The sequence below is a fragment of the Saccopteryx leptura genome, chromosome 2 (genome assembly GCF_036850995.1).
Source record: "Saccopteryx leptura isolate mSacLep1 chromosome 2, mSacLep1_pri_phased_curated, whole genome shotgun sequence".
Lineage (NCBI taxonomy): Eukaryota > Metazoa > Chordata > Mammalia > Chiroptera > Emballonuridae > Saccopteryx > Saccopteryx leptura.
In genome coordinates this window covers 382,312,361-382,333,222 of record NC_089504.1, presented here as the reverse complement: position 1 = coordinate 382,333,222, position 20,862 = coordinate 382,312,361, and the positions used below count along the sequence as shown (strand labels likewise).

Here is a 20,862-nt window from a genome sequence, read left to right as displayed (position 1 = left end):
CTGGCTTGAGCATGGGATCCCAGACATGACCTCAAAGTCGCTGGCTCAACTATAGCCCCTCCCCCAAAGGCATATGTGAGAAAGCAATCAATGAACAACTAAGGTACCGCAACTATGAGTTGATGTTTCTCATCTCCCTTCCTGTCTGTCTGTCCCTGTCTGCCCCGCCCTCCACACTGCTAAAATAAATGAAAGTGAAAAGCCTGACCTGTGGTGGCACAGTGGGTAAAGCATTGACCCAGAATGCTGATGTTACCAGTTCATAACCCCAGGGCTTGACCAGTCAAAGCACAAGAAGCAACTACTACGAGTTGATGCTTCCTGCTCCTCCTGCCCCTCCATGCTTTCTCTCACTTCTAAAATCAACAAGTAAAATTATTTATTTTGTATTTATTCATTTTAGAGAGGAGAGTGAGTGTGTGCCTGGAGGGGGGGGCAGGAAGCATCAACTCCCATATGTGCATTGACCAGGCAAGTCCAAGGTTCCAAACCAGCGACCTCAGCGTTCCAGGTGGACACTTTATCCACTGTGCCACCATAGGTCAGGCTAAAATCTTTTTTTTTTCTCTCATTTTTTTAGAGAGGAGAGGGAGAGACAGAGAGAGAGAGAGAGAGAGAAAGGAGAGACAGAGAGAGAGAAGGGGGGGAGGAGCTGGAAGCATCAACTCCCATATGTGCCTTGACCAGGCAAGCCCAGGGTTTCGAACCGGCAACCTCAGCATTTCCAGGTCGACGCTTTATCCACTGCGCCACCACAGGTCAGGCTAAAATCATTTTTTTAAAGGTGACTGGAGGGGAGATAGTAAGGCAGACTCCCGCATGTGCCCTAACCAGGATCCACCTGGCAACCCTAGTCTGGGGCCAAGGCTCGAGTACTGAGCTATTTTTAGCACCTGAGGTGATGCACTCCAACAGAGCTATACTCATCACCCTGAGGCCATGCTCAAACCAATCATGTCATTGGCTGCGGGTGGAGAAGAGGGAGGCAAGGGGGAGAGAGAAAGGAGAAGCAGACGGTTTTCTTGTGTGTCCTGACTGGGAATCGAACCCGGGGCTTCCACACAACGGGCTAATGCTCTATTACTGAATCATCGGCCAGGGCCAGTAAGTAAAATCTTAAAATAAAAAACAAAAAAAAGCCCTGGCCTGACCTGTGGTGGCGCAGTGGGATAAAGCGTCGACCTGGAACACTGAGGTTGCCAGTTCGAAACCCTGGGCTTGCCTGGTCAAGGCACATATGGGAGTTGATGCTTCTTGCTCCTCCCCCTTCTCTCTCTCTCTCTCTAGCCCCTCTCTCTAAAAATCAATAAATAAAATATTAAAAAAAAAAAAAAAAAAAAAAGCCCTGGATGGTTAGCTCAGTTAGAGCATCATTCCAAAATGACAAGGTTGTGGATTTGATCCCTGGTCAGTGTATATATGGGAAGCAACCAATGAATGCACAACTAAGTGAAACAACAAATGAATGTTTCCCTTCTCATTCCCTCTCTCTGTTTCTCTAAAAATCAGTTAAAAAAATAAAGAAATAAGCCCAGCCAGATAGTTCAGTTGGTTGGAGCATCATCCAGAAGCGCAGAAGTTGCTGGTTTGATCCCTGGTCAGGGCACATACAGGAACAGCTCAATGTCTAAAAATAAAGTAAGAAACCTACTGCACAAGGCCCTAATGAGAATTACAATGTTATATAGCACTTACCACCTCAGTAGGTACTCAATTAATGGTAGTTTCACTCCCTTCCATAATTGTATCACTATACTTTTTTTTAAAATTATTTTTAATTTTTTAAAGGTTTTATTTTATTTATTTATTTTCTTTTTACAGGGACAGAGAGCGAGTCAGAGAGAGGGATAAACAGGAACAGACAGACAGGAATGAAGAGAGATGAGAAGCATCAATCATCAGTTTTTTGTGCAACATCTTAGTTGTTCATTGATTGCTTTCTCATATGTGCCTTGACCGCGGGCCTTCAGCAGACCGAGTAACCTCTTGCTCAAGCCAGCGACCTTGGGTACAAGTTGGTGAGCTGGGGGTCTCGAACCTGGGTCTTCTGCATTCCAGTCCGACACTCTATCCACTGCGCCACCGCCTCATCAGGCTAATTATTTTTATTTATTCATCTTAGAGGAGAGGGAGGGAGGGAGGGAGGGAGAGAAAGTGGGGGAAAGAGTAGCAGGAAGCATCAACTCCCATATGTGCCTTGACTGGGCAAGCCCAGGGTTTAGAACCAGCGACCTCAGCATTCCAGGTTGACGCTTGATCCACTGTGCCACCACAGGTCAGGTGCAGATTTCACATTTCTATTGTCTTTTGTTGCTTTCCTGTGACTGGTCAAAAGTGCACCATGACTTTACGGACACACTGTAGTATCAACAGCCTATGACCAGAATTCATGGGGTCTTAAATTAGAAATCAATATGTTTATGGGCCTGAGCAGGCAGTGGCGCAGTGGATAGAGCGTTGAACTGGGATGCGGAAGACCCAGGTTCGAGACCCCAAGGTCACCAGCTTGAGTGCAGACTCATCTGGTTTGAGCAAAAAGCTCACCAGCTTGAGCCCTAGGGCGCTGGCTCCAGCAAGGGGTTCCTCGGTCTGCTGAAGGCCCGCGGTCAAGGCATATATGAGAAAGCAATCAACGAACAATTAAGGTGTTGCAATGAAAAACTGATGATTGATGCTTCTCATCTCTCTCCCTTCCTGTCTGTCCCTGTCTATCCCTCTCTCTGACTCTCTCTGTCCCTGTTTAAAAAAAAAAAAAAAAAAAAAGACACTGAGAGAAAGCCTGACCAGGTGGTGGGGCAATGGATAGAACATTGACCTGAGATGCTGAAGAACAGGTTCGAAATCCCGAGGTTGCTGGCTTGAGTCAGAGCCAATGGCTCAACTGGAGCTCCTCCCTCGCTGTCAAGGCATGTATAAGAAGCAATCAATGAACTACAGTGACTCAACTATGAGTTGATGTTTCTCATTTCTCTCCCTTCCTGTCTCTCTCTCTCTGAAAAACCAATGAGTGCACAACTAAATAGAACTAAGCAGAGCAATGAGTTAATGCTTCTCTTTCTCTCTCCTTTCCTTTTTTCTTTTCCCTTGCCCTCTCTTTTTTAAAATCAATAGAAAACAAATGTTTAACTATTAAAAATAAACACTGCCTGACCAGACAGTGGTGTAGTGGATAGAGCGTCGGATTGGGACGCGGAGGACCTAGGTTTGAAACCAAGGTCGCTAGCTTGAGCGCGGATTCATCTGGCTCGAGCAAGGGGTCACTCAGTCTGCTGTAGCCTCCCAGTCAAAGCACATATGAGAAATCAATCAATGAACAACTAAGGTGCCGCAACAAAGAATTGATACTTCTCATCTCTCCCTTCCTGTCTGTCCCTATCTATCCCTCTCTCTGTCACAAAAAATAAACAAACACTGAGAAAGAGAAGGGTGAGAAGCAGTTGGTTGTGACAATAGTCTGCAATATTTACAATGAACAGCACATAGGATCTGAATGGAAGTTCACGACAAACCAAGATAGGCAAATCAGGCATATCAGCTTCATGTTAGATGATAAAACCAGGTTCAGAGACGCCCAAGTCACAGCCTTGTACAGGGCAAGGACAGACTAGAGCCAGAGCCAGAGCCAGAGCCAGAGCCAGAAACCACTCCTTTGTAAACATCTCAACCACACAAAGCAGTTAGGGTGGGGAATACCTCCACTGGAAATGGACAGCACAGGGGCTCCTATTTCTGGAGCAGGATCCTAGGAGGGCTTAGCTTGATCTGGAATAGCACTTTCCAAGATTTATAATGACAACAGCATGAATTTATATAGTATTTACCCTAGCCCTTCACAGCTAACCAGTCATTTTAAGTGTTTACATTGTGCAAGGAATGTTTCTAGGCTCCTCCTGGTCAAACAAAACAAAACCTGGCAGATAGAGCCAGATGTCTGCAGGAAAATAACACAAATCTGCCTTAAATCTAAGAATCAGATCACTCTCAAAATATCAGCTACACAATTGGGAGGACATTAGTAATTTGAAAGAGCTACTCCTTGTTTTTTGTGTGACTGTAATAAAGTGACTACTTTAGACAGAAATGCACTTTCCAAGGTTGTACAAAGCAACCAGGGGCAATGACACTAAATCATGAGTTCATTGGGCTCTGGCTGGTTAGCTTAGTCGGTTAGAGTGTCATCCCAAAATACCAACATTGCAGGCTCAATCCCCAGTCAGTGTATATATGGGAAGCGACCAGTGAATGCACAACTAAGTGGAACAACAAATGAATGCTTTTCTCTCTGTCTCTCTCTTCCTTCCTTTCTTTCTCTTAAAAATCAATAAAAAATAAATATGACTTCAATGTAATTTTTTTTAAATCTGTAATTCTTCCTTTTTTAAAAAGATTTTATTTATTCATTATAGAGAGGGGAGAGAGAGAGAGAAAGAGAGAGAGAGAGAGAAGGGGGAGCCGGAAGCATCAACTCCCATATGTGCCTTGACCAGGCAAGCCCAGGGTTTTGAACCGGCAACCTCAGCGTTTCCAGGTTGACGCTTTATCCACTGCGCCACCACAGGTCAGGCGACTTCAATGTAATTTAATAAAGTAAATCTAATACGCATAAGGCTTCAGTTCAGAGTCCCCAAACACAATTCTTTTTTTTTTTTTCTTACAGAAACATAGAGAGTCAGAGAGAGGAATAGACAGGGACAGACAAGAACGGAGAGAGATGAGAAGCATCAATCATCAGTTTTTCATTGCGACACCTCAGTTGTTCATTGATTGCTTTCTCATATGTGCCTTGACCATGGGCCTTCAGCAGACCGAGTAACCCTTTGCCTGAGCCAGCGACCTTAGGTCCAAGCTGGTGAGCTTTTGCTCAAACCAGATGAGCCTGTGCTCAAGCTGGTGACCTCAGAGTCTCGAACCTGGGCCCTCCGCATCGCAGATGCGCCATCGCCTGGTCAGGCCCCAAACACAATTTTTTTTTTTTGTATTTTTCCGAAGCTGGAAACGGGGAGGCAGTCAGATAGACTCCCACATGCGCCCGACCAGGATCCACCCGGCATGCCCACCAGGGGGCGATGCTCTGACCATCTTGGGGCATTGCTCTGCTGCAATCAGAGCCATTCTAGCACCTGAGGCAGAAGCCACAGAGCCTCCTCAGTGCCCGGGCCAACTTTGCTCCAGTGGAGCCTTGGCTGCGGGAGGGGAAGAGAGAGACAGAGAGGAAGGAGAGGGGGAGGGGTGGAGAAGCAGATGGGCACTTCTCCTGTGTGCCCTGGCCGGGAATCGAACCCGGGACTCCTGCACGCCAGGCCGACGCTCTACCACTGAGCCAACCGGCCAGGGCCCCAAACACAATTCTTTATTTCAATTAAACACTCAGCAAGGAGGGTGGGACCCACACCAACATATTTCCCCTTCTATGGGTCGGCAGTATGCTAGCTATCTTACACTTAGTTATTATCATAACTTATATACACTCAATTATTCTCATAACACTTTGAAGGTTTCATTATCCCCTTTGGAGGTATTTGGACTCTGAGACTAAAGGTGTAGACACAAACGAGTTCAAGGCAGAAATCAAGATCTAAACTCTAGTCCGTTACTCAGCCACAGCACACTGCTCCAGAGAGGTGCGCCACTTGTCAAAAGGTCATTCTAGCCTGACCAGGTGGTGGCGCAGTGGATAAAGCGTCGGACTGGGATGCGGAAGGACCCAGGTTCGAGACCCCGAGGTCGCCAGCCTGAGCGCAGGCTCATCTGGCTTGAGCAAAGAGCTCACCAGCTTAGACCCAAGGTCGCTGGATCCAGCAGGGGGTTACTCGGTCTGCTGAAGGCCCGCGGTCAAGGCACATGTGAGAAAGCAATCAATGAACAACTAAGAAGTTGCAACACGCAACGAGAAACTGATGATTGATGCTTCTCATCTCTCTCCGTTCCTGTCTGTCTGTCCCTGTCTATCTCTGCCTCTGTAAAAAAAAAAAAAAAAAAAAAAAAAAAAAAAAAAGGGTCATTCTAAGAGGACATGACTAAAGAGAACACTCAGCACAGGCTACAAAGAATGCACTACCCACACACCTCTGGGCAAGCATACCCCAAACCTCAAATCTGTGGGCTCTCATGCCAGCTCCACGACAGTCAGCTTCCAGCCATCAGCCTCGCTCCTGGAATGTATTTCTATCTTCATCTGAACATGGGTGTGCCTGGCCTTCTTGACCTACATCTCACACTCCAGAGTCAAGCACCCCTCATCAGACTGAGAGCTCCTTGAAGGCTGGGATACAATTCAAGTCTGTCCATACCAGACACAATGACACAGAGCCAGAAACAGGGTAAGTGAGAATGGCAATTACTTGTGAAAAACATGTGGTGGATCCTTACATGTTAGCTTGTATGCTCTGGTTTTTCCTAACAACAGGTACACTAGTATGAAGCAGATACTTACAAACCATCTCAGAAAAGAAGGGCTCAAAGCTGTTCAACTTTTGAGTTATACTCTCTCCTTCATTCAATGGCAGTCAGGTAACATCCTTTCTTAGAAAGATAGTGAGGGCAGGCCCTGGCTGGTGGTTCAGTGGATAGAGCGCTGGCCCAGTATATGGATATTACGGGTTTGATTCCCAGCCAGGGCACACAGAAGTGACCATCTACTTCTCCGTCCCTCCCTTCCCCACCTCTCTCTCTTCTCCTCCTGTAGCCAGTGGCTCAATTGATTTGAGTGTGGCCACGGGTGCTGAGGATAGCTCTGTTGAGCACTTCAGCCTCAGGTGCTAAAAATAGCTCAGTACTCAAGCATTAACCCCCAGATGGGGTTGCAGGGTGCATCCTGGTCGGGCACAGGCAGAAGTCTGCCTCACTATCTCCTTTCTTCTCACCTAAAACAGAGGGAGGGAGAGAGAGAGGGAAAGAGAAAGGGGGGGTGAAAGGGACAGAGGGAGGTAGTGAAGCCAAGTAACTCAGTTGGTTAGAGCAGTGGTTCTCAACCTGTGGGTCAACCCACAGGTTGAGAACCGCTGGGTTAGAGCATCATCCTGATACACCAAGACTGCAGGTGCAATCTCTGGTCAGGGCACATACAAGAATCAACCAATGAAAGCATAAATAAGTGGAACAAGTCAATTCTCTCTCTCCTCCTTCCTCTCTCCCTTAAAAAAGGGGGGGGGGTAGCATCATGAGCACCATTTCTTTTTGTTTGTTTGTTTGTTTACAGGGACAGAGAGAGAGAGACAGACAGACAGACAGGAACGGAGAGATGAGAAGCATCAATTATCAGTTTTTCGTTGTGACACCTTAATTGTTCATTGATTGCTTTTTCATATGTGCCTAGACCACAGGCCTTTAGCAGACCGAGTAAGCCCTTGCTCAAGCCAGCGACCTTGGGTCCAAGCTGGTGAGCTTTTTGCTCAAGCCAGATGAGCCGGCACTCAAGCTGGCGACCTCGGGGTCTCGAACCTGGGTCCTCGGCATCCCAGTCCAACGCTCTATCCACTGCGCCACTGCATGGTCAGGCATGAGCACTGTTTCTGACGTTAGTAACTGCTTTGGTGGCTTATGTCTCCTGGGCGAAGAGTTGTCAAAACAGCATTTCACCCCTCTGCTTAACTGTGCTAGTAAGAAGTAGAAGCAAAATCTGACAAGATAATGAAGCACAGAAAACTATAATCAACACAGATCTGGAACTGTTAAAAATAGAACAAAACTATGACCTAAAGTGAATCCTACTCTCCACCTTATCGCTCCTTAAAAACCAAAGCAGCCATGTGAAGTCAAGAGCAAGACCCTAGGAATAGGGAGAACTGAGTAGTGAGTGCACCTACTGGCCTGTGGGTGGCACCCTATAAGATTCCTTGACAGCCTCCTCTCTGTCAAGGTCCTTCTCAAAGCTCTGGAATTCTAAAGACACTGTGAAGCACCAGGAGTAGAAAAGGAACAGCCAACAAAAACAACCTTTCTCAACCTTTCTGCTTCAAGGCTGAAAGACAAAAAACAATACTATTATTTCTGGGACTCCAACTACTTATTCAAGAGTTTTCTTCAAGCCTGAACCGGCGGTGGAGCAGTGAAGAGTGTTGGCCTGGGACCATGAGGACCCAGGTTGCCAGCTTGAGCATGGGATCATAGACATGACCCCATGGTCCCTGGCTTGAGCTAGGGGTCATTCACCCTGCTGGAGCCCCTAGTCAAGGCACATATGAGAAAGTAATCAATGAACTAAGGTGTAGCAACAAAGAATCGATGCTTCTCATCTCTTTCCCTCCCTTCCTGTCTGTCCCTCACTAAAAAAAAAAAAAAAAGTTTCCTTCAAATCCCTGACCGCGTCCTGGCCGGTTGGCTCAGCGGTAGAGCGTCGGCCTGGCGTGCAGGGGACCCGGGTTCGATTCCTGGCCAGGGCACATAGGAGAAGCGCCCATTTGCTTCTCCACCCCCCCCCTTCCTCTCTGACTCTCTTCCCCTCCCACAGCCAAGGCTTCATTGGAGCAAAGATGGCCCGGGCGCTGGGGATGGCTTCTTGGCCTCTGCTCCAGGTGCTAGAGTGGCTCTGGTCGCGGCAGAGCGACGCCACGGAGGGGCAGAGCATCACCCCCTGGTGGGCAGAGCATTGCCCCTGGTGGGCGTGCCGGGTGGATCCCGGTCGGGCGCATGCGGGAGTCTGTCTGACTGTCTCTCCCCGTTTCCAGCTTCAGAAAAATACAAAAAAAAAAAAAAAATCCCTGACCGCACCACCTAGCTCAGTACTTTCTGTTGCCTTTCATAGCACCTAGGCTCATTTTTGGACACAGTCATTACCTTGTGTACACACTCAGGACAATTAAGAAAAAATACATAGGGAGGCCCTGGCCGGTTGGCTCAGCGGTAGAGCATCGGCCTGGCGTGCAGGAGTCCCGGGTTCGATTTCCGGCCAGGGCACACAGGAGAAGCACTCATCTGCTTCTCCACCCATCCCCCTCTCCTTCCTCTCTGTCTCTCTTCCCCTCCTGCAGCGAGGCTCCATTGGAGCAAAGATGGCCGGGTGCTGGGGATGGCTCTGTGGCCTCTGCCTCAGGCGCTAGAATGGCTCTGGACGCAATAGAGCGACGCCCCAGAGGGGCAAAGCATCGCCCCCTGGTGGGCATGCCGGGTGGATCCCGGTCGGGCGCATGCGGGAGTCTGTCTGACTGCCTCCCCGTTTCCAGCTTTGGAAAAATGAAAAATAAATAAATAAAATAAATAAAAATGTTTAAAAAAGAAAAAATACACAGGGAGAAATTCTAAGACAAAGTTTAAATTTCAAAGCCTTTTGATTTTGTTAGTAAACATTTTAAAACAAAGACATTCACACAGCTGTCTTGGTAGACCTTTAACCCTAAGAACAGGTAATTTCAAGAGGCAGAAGGCCTTGACCAGTTGGCTCAGTGGTAGAGTCAGCCCGGCATATGGATGTCCTGGGTTTAATTCCCGGTCAGGGCACATGGGAGAAACAGGAGGTGTGATTATCTGCTTCTCCACCCCTTCCCTTCCTCTTCTCTCTCTTCCTCTTACTCTTTCTCTTCCTCCTCCCGTAGCCATGGCTCAACAGGTTTGAGGGAATTGGCCTCAGGTGCTGAAGATGGCTCTATGGCCTCCACCTCAGGCGCTAAAAAATGGCTTGGTTGCCGAGCAACAGAGCAATAGGCCCAAATGGGCAAAGCATCACTTCTAGTGGACTTGCCGGATGGATCCCAGTCGGGGCACATGTGGGAGTCTGTCTCTCTGCCTCTCACTTTAAAAAAAAAAAAAAAAGGCAGCAGGAGAGCACTGCAGGTAAGAGAATGGGCTCTGCATTGGTGGTAAGATCATGTCATTTCTATCATTCCTCGAAACCCTCCCCTCCTGTGAGGCCACTTTCCTCATTGCCCTGGAAACTGTCTTCCTCACTCCCAACAGTAATATCTACATGTATCTTACTTAATATATGCCAAGCACTCTTCTGAGCATTTGATTTATATCAACTCAATTAACCTTCACAAACAAAGTAACTACTGCACAGAGAGGTTAACTAACTTTCCCAGGTTAACTCAGCTAAGATGCTGTAGGCCCAGGACCCAAACTCCAGAACTTGACGCTTAACTGCTAAGGTGAATTCTCCCTCAACACTTTGCTCTGAATAGAAGACCCTTTCCTCTCCCTTTTTTTCAATTGAGAATAGGGTTAAAGTTAGCTATGCTTTCAAGAACAAACAGAATGAGGCTGGCCAGAGTAGATACACACAGGCAAAAGACCTCACAAGTGCGAGGCCTGTCACTTCTCATGGATGCTGCAGGAGAGCATACACCTGACTCCTCAACTGAAAAGCTATGGCATCTCTCTGCCACCTGTCCTTAAACCCATTGGCATCTCCCTCCATGATGCCTATTCATGGAGAGGCAGCTCTCCCAGTGGCTGGCTGGAGAACTTAGTCCTACCAAGGCAGAGGGAGGGAGGGATCCTAGTTTTGGAGAGCCAAGTGTGCTAGATAGACATGCTCCAGCCTAGAGTAAAACCAGGCCAGTTCCCCAGTGCTTCTGGAAAGTACCTCAGGGGTTGGCCTAACTAAAACCCAAAGAGGGGACAGCACAAGGTCAGGAGCATGCAGCCATACTGGGAGTAGGTAGATTGTTTCTGGGGTTCCTCAGGGCATCTCTCTTTACTATGGCCCACATTCACTCTAAGGGATGAAAGCTATTCAACCTCACTGGAGTCCAGACCCCTCTCCTCAACTACCCAAACTCTATTCATTCTGAGAGGAGAGACCAAGTTCCATCTCCTTTTCCATGTTAGAGGGTCTTTCCCTCGCCTGTACTCCATTATTAGGTTGGCAAAGAGTGGAGAGACCAGTATTTCTTTGTTCTAGGTACATGCCATTCTTCTCCCTCACCGAGCTCCTCCAGGACAGAGCTCAGAGAAGGTGTCCCTTGAGCTGAGTCTTAAAAGACTAGTCTTACCTGACTGATAGTGGTGCAGTGGATAGAGCACAGACCTAGGACGTTAAGGTCCCAAGTTCGAAATCTCAAGGTCGCTGATTTCAGCACGTGCTCAGCCAGCTTGAGCGCAGGGTCGCCAGCTTGAGCGTGGGATAATCAACATGATCTCATGGTTGCTGACTTGAGCAAGAGGTCACTGGCTCAGCTGAAGCCCCCTGGTCAAGGCATGTATGATAATCAACCAATGAACAACTAAACTGCCACAACTAAGAGTCAATGCTTCTCATCTCTCTCCCATCCTCTCTCTAAAAAAGACAAGAAGTCTTAAAAGACAAAAAGGCAGAGAAAAGACAAGGATGCTCATCAAGCGACGCAGGGTGTGCACAGCATGCCATGTCAGGGCAAGTGGGGAGAAAAAAGACTGGCAAGACCAGAATTTGAAAGACTATGGCAAGCAACGTGGATTTTTACTTTTTTTTTTTTTTTTTTTCATTTTTCCGAAGCTGGAAACGGGGAGGCAGTCAGACAGACTCCCGCATGCGCCCCACCGGTATCCACCCGGCATGCCCACCAGGGGACGATGCTCTGCCCCTCTGGGGCCTCGCTCTGTCACATCCAGAGCCATTCTAGCGTCTGAGGCAGAGGCCACAGAGCCATCCTCAGAGCCTGGGCCATCTTTGCTCCAATGGAGCCTCGGCTGCAGGAGGGGAAGAGAGAGACAGAGAGGAAGGAGAGGGGGAGGGGTGGAGAAGCAGATGGGCGCTTCTCCTGTGTGCCCTGGCCGGGAATCAAACCAGGGACTCACGCACGCCAGGCCAATGCTCTACCGCTGAGCCAACCGGCCAGGGCTGCAACGTGAATTTTTAAACAGAGTCCTGACCTACTCAATTTCGTTCCAATCTCAGAGCAGGGCTTGGATCGGTACACTTACTTCTCTTGGATGAACTGCTGGCTAGGGAATCATGTAGGACTAAGCATAGATTGACTGGTAAGAAATAAAAGGAAACCACCAAGGAATCTGATGTAGGTGTCCTGCCATAAATAACGGTAGCTTAGCCTGACCAGGCGGTGGCACAGTGGATAGAGCGTCGGACTGGGATGTGGAGGACAGAGGTTCAAAACCCGAGGTTGCCCTGGCTGGTTGGCTCAGTGGTAGAGCATCGGCCTGGCGTGCAGGAGTCCAGGGTTCAATTCCCAGCCAGGGCACACAGGAGAAGCGCCCATCTGCATTCTCCACCCTTCCCCCCTCTCCTCTCTCTCTATCTCTCTCTCTTCCCCTCCTGCAGCCAAGGCTCCATTGGAGCAAAGATGGCCTGGGCGCTGAGGATGGCCCCATGGCTTCCACCTCAGGCGCTAGAATGGCTCCAGTTGCAATGGAGCAACGCCCCAGATAGGCAGAGCATCGCCCCCTAGTTGGCATGCTGCATGGATCCTGATTGGGCACATGAGGGAGTCTGTCTGTCTGCCTTCCTGCTTCTCACTTCAGAAAAATACAAAAAAAAATAAATAAATAAAAGCAAACTAGTTTACTGCTGAGTAAAATTAATTCCAAGGAATGAACTGGTATTTAGTGACTCCTCCTACTCACTCACAAGTAATAATAAATTGAAAGTATACCAACATGAAGTCCTGAGTAAACATCATTTAAACAGCATTAAAAGACTGTTACAAACCTCAAGTACCCATCTCAACATTTACACCATAACAACTAATAGAATGTCAACTCCTCTCTTAAATTCACAAATTATCCTACTGAGAAAGCCCTTCTGGGAAGATACTCAGCTGGAGGGCCCTTAGGGAAGAAGTGTGCAAATGAGAGGCTGAAAATAAATGATCAAACTGCAATCAATTTCCTTAGCCACACCTTCAGGTACCACTTTTGTAGCTATTTCCCTCCTGATTTGAAGCAATGGTTACAACAATCTGGTTGTTGCCATCCATGCTGAATTAGCCACCTGCAAATTAAAAACTATTTAATGTTTTATTAACATTGTAATTCCTAAATTGGGTTCTGAAAAAGGCTAATCCTTTTGGCCAGCGATTTTCAACCTTTTCCATCTCATGGCACATACAAATTACTACAACTCTGTGGCCCACCAAAAATATATATATATATATTTTGCCAACCTGACCTTCCCTCTTCCAAAAAAAAAGGAGGTATAATTCTGATTCACTAACACTGGACGGCTAATGCTGAGTTGGCAGTTGTCACCTTTTTGGCCCTGGCTCAGTGGTAGAGCGTCGGCCTGGAGTGCGGGGGACCCCGGTTCGATTCCCGGCCAGGGCACATAGGAGAAGCGCCCATTTGCTTCTCCACCCCCCCCTCCTTCCTCTCTTGTCTCTCTCTTCCCCTCCCGCAGCCGGGACTCCATTGGAGCGGGGATGGCTCCTTGGCCTCTGTCCCGGGCGCTGGAGTGGCTCTGGTCGCAGAGGAGCGATGCAGATGGGGGGGGGGGGGGGCAGAGCATCGCCCCTTGGTGGGCGGAGCGTCGCCCCTGGTGGGCGTGCCGGGTGGATCCCAGTCGGGCGCATGCGGGAGTCTGTCTGGCCGTCTCTCCCCGATTCCAGTTTCAGAAAAGTACCAAAAAAAAAAAAAAAAAAAATCAAACCAGAGACCTCAGGCTCAAGCCTCGGCTCAAACTCAGTGCTCCAGGCTGATGCTCCATCCACGGCGGTGCCACCACTGGTTGTGCAAATGTTTTTTATTTTATTTATTTATTTTTATAACAATGGCCTTTTCTTTTTTTGAAGATTTTGTCTGATTTTAACAGAGCAAAGGGAGTGGGGTAGTGAGAAATATTAACTTATAGTTGCTTCAGTTTAGTTGCTCCTTGCTTGCATTTGCCTCAACCTGGCAAGCCCAGGGTTTTGACCTCAGCGTTCCAGGTCAAAGCTCTATCCACTGCACCACCACAGGCCAGGTGCAGCAAATTTTTTTTTTCCCAGAGAGAGAGAGGGATAGACAGGGACAGACAGACAGGAACGGAGAGAGATGAGAAGCATCAATCACTAGTTTTTCATTGTGCGCTGCAACACCTTAGTTGTTCATTGATTGCTTTCTCATATGTGCCTTGACTGCGGGCCTTCAGCAGACCGAGTAACCCCTTGCTGGAGCCAGCAACCTTGGGTTCAAGCTGGTGGGCTTTTTGCTCAAACCAGATGAGCCTGAGCTCAAGCTGGCGACCTCGGGATCTCGAACCTGGGTCTTCTGCATCCCAGTCCAATGCTCTATCCACTGCGCCACCGCCTGGTCAGGCGCAAATGTTTTTTTAAATTAAGACTTTATCAGCATTATGCCAAGTGAAATAAGCAAGTCAAAGGCAAGTGCCATATAATTTCACTCATATATGGACTCATGAATAAGCAAGCAAAATAGACACAAATTCATAGAGAGTAAGTAGACAGCTGTCAGAGGGTAAGAGTTGAGTGAGGGTGGTGAAGAGACTGAGCAAAAAAGGACCCCCCCCAAAAAAGGAGAGAAAAATTCATGGACACAGAATTTGGTAAACAAATGTGGTAATTGCAGGGAGGGGGAAAGGTATAATGGGTGACAAATGGCAATGAAGACTTGAATTGGGGGGGAGGTGAACCCCCAATAAAGAATACAAAGATGTACTGTAAAACTGGGTACCTGAAACCTGAAAAATTATCTTAAACAGTGTCACCCCAATAAATTCAATTTAAAAAAATTAAAAATAGCCTTAGCCAGGTGGCTCAGCAGATAAAGCATCAACCTGGTGCACAGAGGTCATGGGATTGATCCTCAGACAAGGCAAGTATGAGAGGCAATCAATGAGTGCATAACTGAATGGAACGAGTTGATGCTTCTCTCTCTCAAATCAATGGGGAAAAAATTTTTTTAATAAAGATTTTAACCTAACCTGTGGTGGCACAGTGGATAAAGAGTGAACATAGATGCCTGACCAGGTGGTGGTACAGTATAGATAGAGCGCCAGATTGAGACACAGAGGACCAGGTTGGAAACCCTGAGGTTACTAGCTTGAGCCCCAAGGTCACTGGCTTGAGCAAGGGGTCACTTACTCTGCTAGAGCCTCCTGGTCAAGGCACATATGAGAAAGCAATCAATTAACAATTAAGGAGCCGCAATGAAGAACTGATGCTTCTCATTTCTCTCCCTTCCTGTCTGTCTGTCCCTATCTGTCCCCTCTCTCTGTCTCTCTCTGTCACTGAAAATAAAAAAGAGTGAATGTAGAATGCTGAGGTTGCCGATTCAAAGCCCTGGGCTTGCCCAGTCAAGGCACATATGACAAGCAACCAATGAACAACTAAAGTGAAGCAACTATGAGTTGATGCTTCACACTCCCCTCTTTCTCCGTAAAATAAATAAAACCTTTTTAAAAATGTTTTTTACACCATCTGCAATCATTGTTACAAAGAAATTTCTGATTCTGAGTGTCCTACAAAGTACGTAGTTTTTGAGGAGCCTGACTTGTGGTGGTGCAGTGAATAAAGCGTCGATCTGGAACGTTGAAGTCACCCATTCGAAACCCTGGGCTTGCCTAATCAAAGCACATATGGGAGTTGACGCTTCCTGCGCCTCCCCCCTTCTCTCTCTTTCTCCCCTCTCTAAAATGAATAAATAAAATCTTTTTTAAAAAGTAGTTTTTGAAGAAATCTGAAGTTATTTCAAGATGTAATTCATTTGTTTATTCAACATATTTACTTTTCACCACTGAAAATCCCTTTAGGCTGGCCTATGGTGGACAGTGAACAGAGCATTGACCTGGAATGCTGAGGTTGCCCATTTGAAACCTTGGGCTTGCTCAGTCAAGGCTCATACAACAAGCAAGCAATGAACAACTAAAGTGAAGCAACTTATTTCTCCCTCATCCTTTCTCTATAAAAATAAAGTCTTTTTTCTTCTTCCTTTTTTGTGACAGAGACAGAGAGAGACAGATAGGGAGAGATGAGAAGCATCAATTCTTCGTTGCGGCACCTTAGTTGTTCATTGATTGCTTTCTTTTTTTTTCTTTTTTTTTTAAATATTTTATTTATTGATTTTTTTTTTTTTTTAGAGAGAGAGGAGTGAGAGAGAGAGAGAAAGGAGCAGAAAGCATCAACTCCCATATGTGCCTTGACCAGGCAAGCCCAAGGTTTCGAACCGGCAACCTCAGTGTTTCAGGTTGACGCTTTATCCCACTGCGCCACCACAGGTCAGGCCATTGATTGCTTTCTCACATGTGCCTTGTCCAGGGGCTACAGCAGACTGAGTGACCCCTTGCTCAAGCCAGCAAACTTGGGCTTAAACTGGTGAGCCTTGCTCAAACCAGATGAGCCAGCGCTCAAGTTGGCAACCTCAGGGTTTTGAACCTGGGTCCTCCCCGTCGCAGTCCTACGCTCTATCCACTGCACCACGCCTGGTCAAGCAATAAATAAAGTCTTAAAAAAAAAAGAAAAGAAAGAAAATCACTTTAGCTTGACCTGTGGTGGCACAATGGATAAAGTGTCAACCTGTAATACTAAGGTTGCTGGTTAGAAACCGTGGGCTTGCTTGGTCAAGGCATATACAACAGCAATCAATGAACAACTAAAGTGAAGCAACTATGAGTTTATACTTCTTATCTCCCCCTCCTTCTCTCTCCTCTCTCTCTACATATAATCAATAAATAAGGCCCTGGCCGGTTGGCTCGGCAGTAGAGTGTCGACCCAGCATGTGAAAGTCCCGGGTTGGATTCTAGTCAAGGCACACAGGAAAAAGGATCATCTGCTTCTCCCCCTCTCCCCTCCCACAGCCATGGCTCCAATGAGCAAGTTGGCCCTGGGCGCTGAGAATGGCTCCATGGCCTCACCTCAAGTGCTAAAATAATTCGGTTGCTGAGCAACAGAGCAGTGGCTCCAGATGGGCAGAACATCAGCTCCAGATAGGGGCTGCTGGGTGGATCCCTGTGGGGGCACATGCAGGAGTCTGTTTCTCTGCCTCTCACCTGATTTAAAAATATAAATAAATAAAATAAAATAAATCTTTAAAAAAGGCCTGACCAGGCGGTGGCATAGTGGATAGAGCATCAAACTGGGATGCGGAGGACCCAGGTTTGAGACCCCGAGGTCACCAGCTTGAGCATGGGCTCATCTGGTTTGAGCAAAAAGCTCACAAGCTTGGACCCAAGGTCACTGGCTCAAGCAAGGGGTTACTTGGTCTGCCGAAGGCCCGTGGTCAAGGCACATAAGAGAAAGCAATCAATGAATGACTAAGGTGTCGCAAGGAAAAACTGATGATTGATGCTTCTCATCTCTCTCCGTTCCTGTCTGTCCCTATCTAGCCCTCTCTCTGTCCCTGTAAAATAAATAAATAAATAAATAAATAAATAAATAAATAAATAAATAAATAAATAAAAGAGTGACAAGCATGGAATTTGGAGACAAGGAGATTTAGTATCTCATCACTCCCCACTCAGTTCTGCTACTCAACCTTAAGCAACACTCAACCTCTATCTACCACTCACAATTTTCTCATTTGTAGAATAAAGATGACAATATACTAACTTTAAGTGTAACTGAAAAGAACTTACGTAAACCTAGGATCTAGTACCTAATAGGTACTCAGTTAATGCTACATGTTTTTTTCTAAGCTCAAATTTGTTTAAACATACAAAAAATTAAAAAACCATAACAACTTCCCTCTCAAACTCCTAGGAGCCTGGGAACCCCAAATTGAGTTAACTGAGCTAGACCACAGGATACCGAGAGGAAGTCAGAACCCAATAGGTAAAACACGCCTAATTAATACAAATCAGATTGTGACAGTGCTCAAAGAGAAACAGAAAGAAAGTGCTGTAGGAGCATTTAAGATCTTGCTTCCTGGCAACTGTAAGTTTTGGATCAAATAAACTCATAAAAAATATCTTAAAAAGAAAGGGAAAGAAAAAAGAAAGTGCTCCCGGGTTCGATTCCAGACCAGGGCACACAGGAGAAGCGCCCATCTGCTTCTCCACCCCTCCCTCTCTCCTTCTTCTCTGTCTCTCTCTTCCCCTCCCGCAGCCAAGGCTCCATTGGAGCAAAGTTGGCCCAGGGCGCTGGGGATGGCTCTATGGCCTCTGCCTCAGGCGCTAGAATGGCTCTGGTTGCAACAGAGCAACGCCCCAGACGGGCAGAGCATTGCCCCCTGGTGGGCATGCCGGGTGGATCCTGGTCAGGTGCATGCGGGAGTCTGACTGCCTCCCTGTTTCCAACTTCAGAAAAATACAAAAAAAAAAAAAAACCCACCAAAGAAAGTGCTATAGTTACACACAAAAAAACAAAACAACTCATTCTGAAGGGAGACCACACACATTAACAGCAGAGCTGGCTTTGGAAATGAACCTGGGCCTTCCCTGGATAGGAAGAGAAGCAAAAGGAAGGCAGACATTCTCAGATCGAGCAAACAGCAAGTGCAAAGGGAGACCACATAACATGCAAGAGCAGGGGGCTTTGGAATCAAAACTGATATCACAGCTCACTTTTTCTCCCTGATAGAAAAACTTGGGCAAGCCAAAGAATCTCTCTACATTCCATTTTCTCATGTACAAAATGGGAATAATACCGTCCATTTCACCAGGGAGTAAACATGATCATGAACGTGTAAGGCTGCACAGAGTAAAAGCTTTAACAACAACAACCCAAAGGTAGCTACTGTGAAGGTGAAAGGGAAGTGGGGAAGCCAAGGGGCAGGACAGAAGAGACTTAACAGATTACTTTCAGTCAACCTAAGGGTCTCACATGCCACATAAAAAGTTAGAATTAACTGCTGAGGACAAAAAACCACAAAGGTTGTTTTCAGTAGGAGTAGAAGGATTAAATATTTGCTTTACAAAAAGAACTCTGGCCTGACCAGTGGTGGTGCAGTGGATAGAGCATCAGCCTGGATGCTGAGGTCTCAGGTTCGAAACCCCAAATTTGCCAGCTTGAGCGTGGGATTGCTGGTTTGAGTGTGGGATTGTCTACATAATCCCCTGGTCGCTGGTTTGAACCCAAACTCACTGGCTGGACTGGAGCCCCCCTGCAGGCACTTATGAGAAGCAAGCAATGAATAACTAAAGTGCAGCCACTACCAGTTGATGCTTCTCATCTTCCTCCCTTCCTGTTTCTTGTCTCTCAAAAGAGAGAGAGAGAGAGAGAGAGAGAGAGAGAAAGAACACTGGTGTCCTTAAGAGGTAATCAGAAGAAAGTACTCAGGAGGGCACCTAAGAAATAAGGGTATGAATTCAAGTAATTTCAGTGAGATTAAGAAGGAAGGCACACCCTCAAGAAATCTTTCTACAGTAAAATTCAGATGATTTAACGGGTGACCGCATTTAAGAAGCTGAGTAGGGAAATAAGTGATCAACAGTCCTCTTATCTGGGTGACTGGTAGTGTCAACGACAGAAGAGATTAGGACTGCTCTTTTCTACCCACTTCCAACAGAGTTTTATGAAGTTAAATGTCGTCGCCAGCTCTTGTGAACAAAAGGAAATGTGCTCAGGGAGAGAAGGCCCAGAGGCTGTAATTCCAAGTTCAATGTTCAGTTCTACCAAGCACTGCTCTCCCCAGGAGGAAGCCCAGCTCTTTAAGTTCCCTCAGGAAACCAGCTCCTGGTCTTTTTTATTTCCGTCCGGGTGCAGCCCTACAGCTACCGGACAACCGACTCAAATGCTGACGAGATCCGCTCTAAAGGACGCCGGCAAACAAGGGAAAGAATTAAGCCAATTTAGCATCTGTATTCCTCACCCAAGGAGCCAATTAGCAAGAAAGCACCCCGCTGCATTCAAGATACAAAGTACCAAGTTATTTTTAAAAACTTTGGCTGGTTATGATTCGAACGACTGAAGCCACCCCACCACCACCACCACCAAATGGCACTTTGCTTCATTAGGGAAAGGAGATCGGGATGACTAAGTGGTGGGCAGGACAGGAGACGGGAAAGGAGAACGCGCCGCAATCCCGGCCGACCTCACGCCTTCCTGAAGTTGGAATTTGCCGCTGTGTGACTCTGCAGTCACAAGCCAACAGTTTGGTAGAACCCAACGCAATTTCAAAAGACCCACCAAAAACTGACCTAACTTTCATCGCCCGGCACCCTCCTTCCTTACCGAGCCTAAACCTCCCGGCCTCCCAGCCTCCCGAGCTGCGGCCCAGGGCGGGGCGGGTCCGCGGCGCGGGCTCCCGGTCCGGGCTCCAGCGCTCAGGCCTTAGCTGCAAGCGCCCGGTTTGAGGCCACCCGGCCGAGCCCCCACATCAACGCCGCCCCCACTTATGGGAAGCGGCTGCCGCGAAGAGGGGAACCTGGCTATGCTCCCGGCGGAGGGCAGCGTGGACACCTGGGACCGGGCTGAGGGGCCGGTAGCGGCTACCAGCGCGGCCTCCCGCCCAGGCTGAGGCCTAGGCGGCCCCGTTAGCTCCTTCAGTCCGCGCACGGTCCGGGGGGAGGCAGGGCCACGTACAGTGGAAGGCTAAGCGGCGGGGCCCCGATGAGCCCCAGCTCGTCGTGGAGGCCCCAAGCTCAAGACGCTGCCCCCCGCCCGGCCGGCGCCAGAGAATGGCTTTTACCTTCATCAGCCTCCTGCTAGCCGCCATCTTGGATCTGGTGCTGCTGCTTTCCCAGTGTGCATCGCGGCCGCCCCGGCGGCTGAAGCCCCCGCACTTCCTGGAGCGGGGGAGGGGCGGGCAAGGCGGGGCACCGGATGTGCAAAACGCCTACTGTGTGCCGGCCACAGTGCTAGGTAGACTTGGTTGAAAGGAGCATGTAGTGACCTGTCTTTATGGGGTGTCCAATTAATGGCAATTAAAAACAGTGCCTAGCATGTAGGTGCGCAATAAATATTGGTCACACAACATCATTAAAGAACCGGGATTAGCCTGGCCTGTGGTGAGGAAGTGGATAAGCATAGACCTGGAATGCTGAGGTCCCTGGTTGGAAACCCTGGGCTTGTCCAGTCAAGGCACAGAGGACAAGCAATCAATGAACTAAAGTGAAGCAAC

General features: G+C 47.7%; 1 protein-coding gene across 1 annotated transcript in view; it reads right to left on the bottom strand.

Moving 5' to 3' along the window:
• The window catches only part of UBE2L3 (ubiquitin conjugating enzyme E2 L3), a 54,982-nt gene extending 34,469 nt beyond the window's left edge, over positions 1-20,513 (bottom strand). Inside the window, exon 1 of the mRNA XM_066365451.1 lies at positions 20,431-20,513. Coding sequence (XP_066221548.1) covers positions 20,431-20,457 — 27 coding nt within the window. The 5' untranslated portion in view covers positions 20,458-20,513. The remainder of the gene's footprint in view (positions 1-20,430) is intronic.
• Between the last annotated feature and the right edge of the window lie 349 nt (positions 20,514-20,862).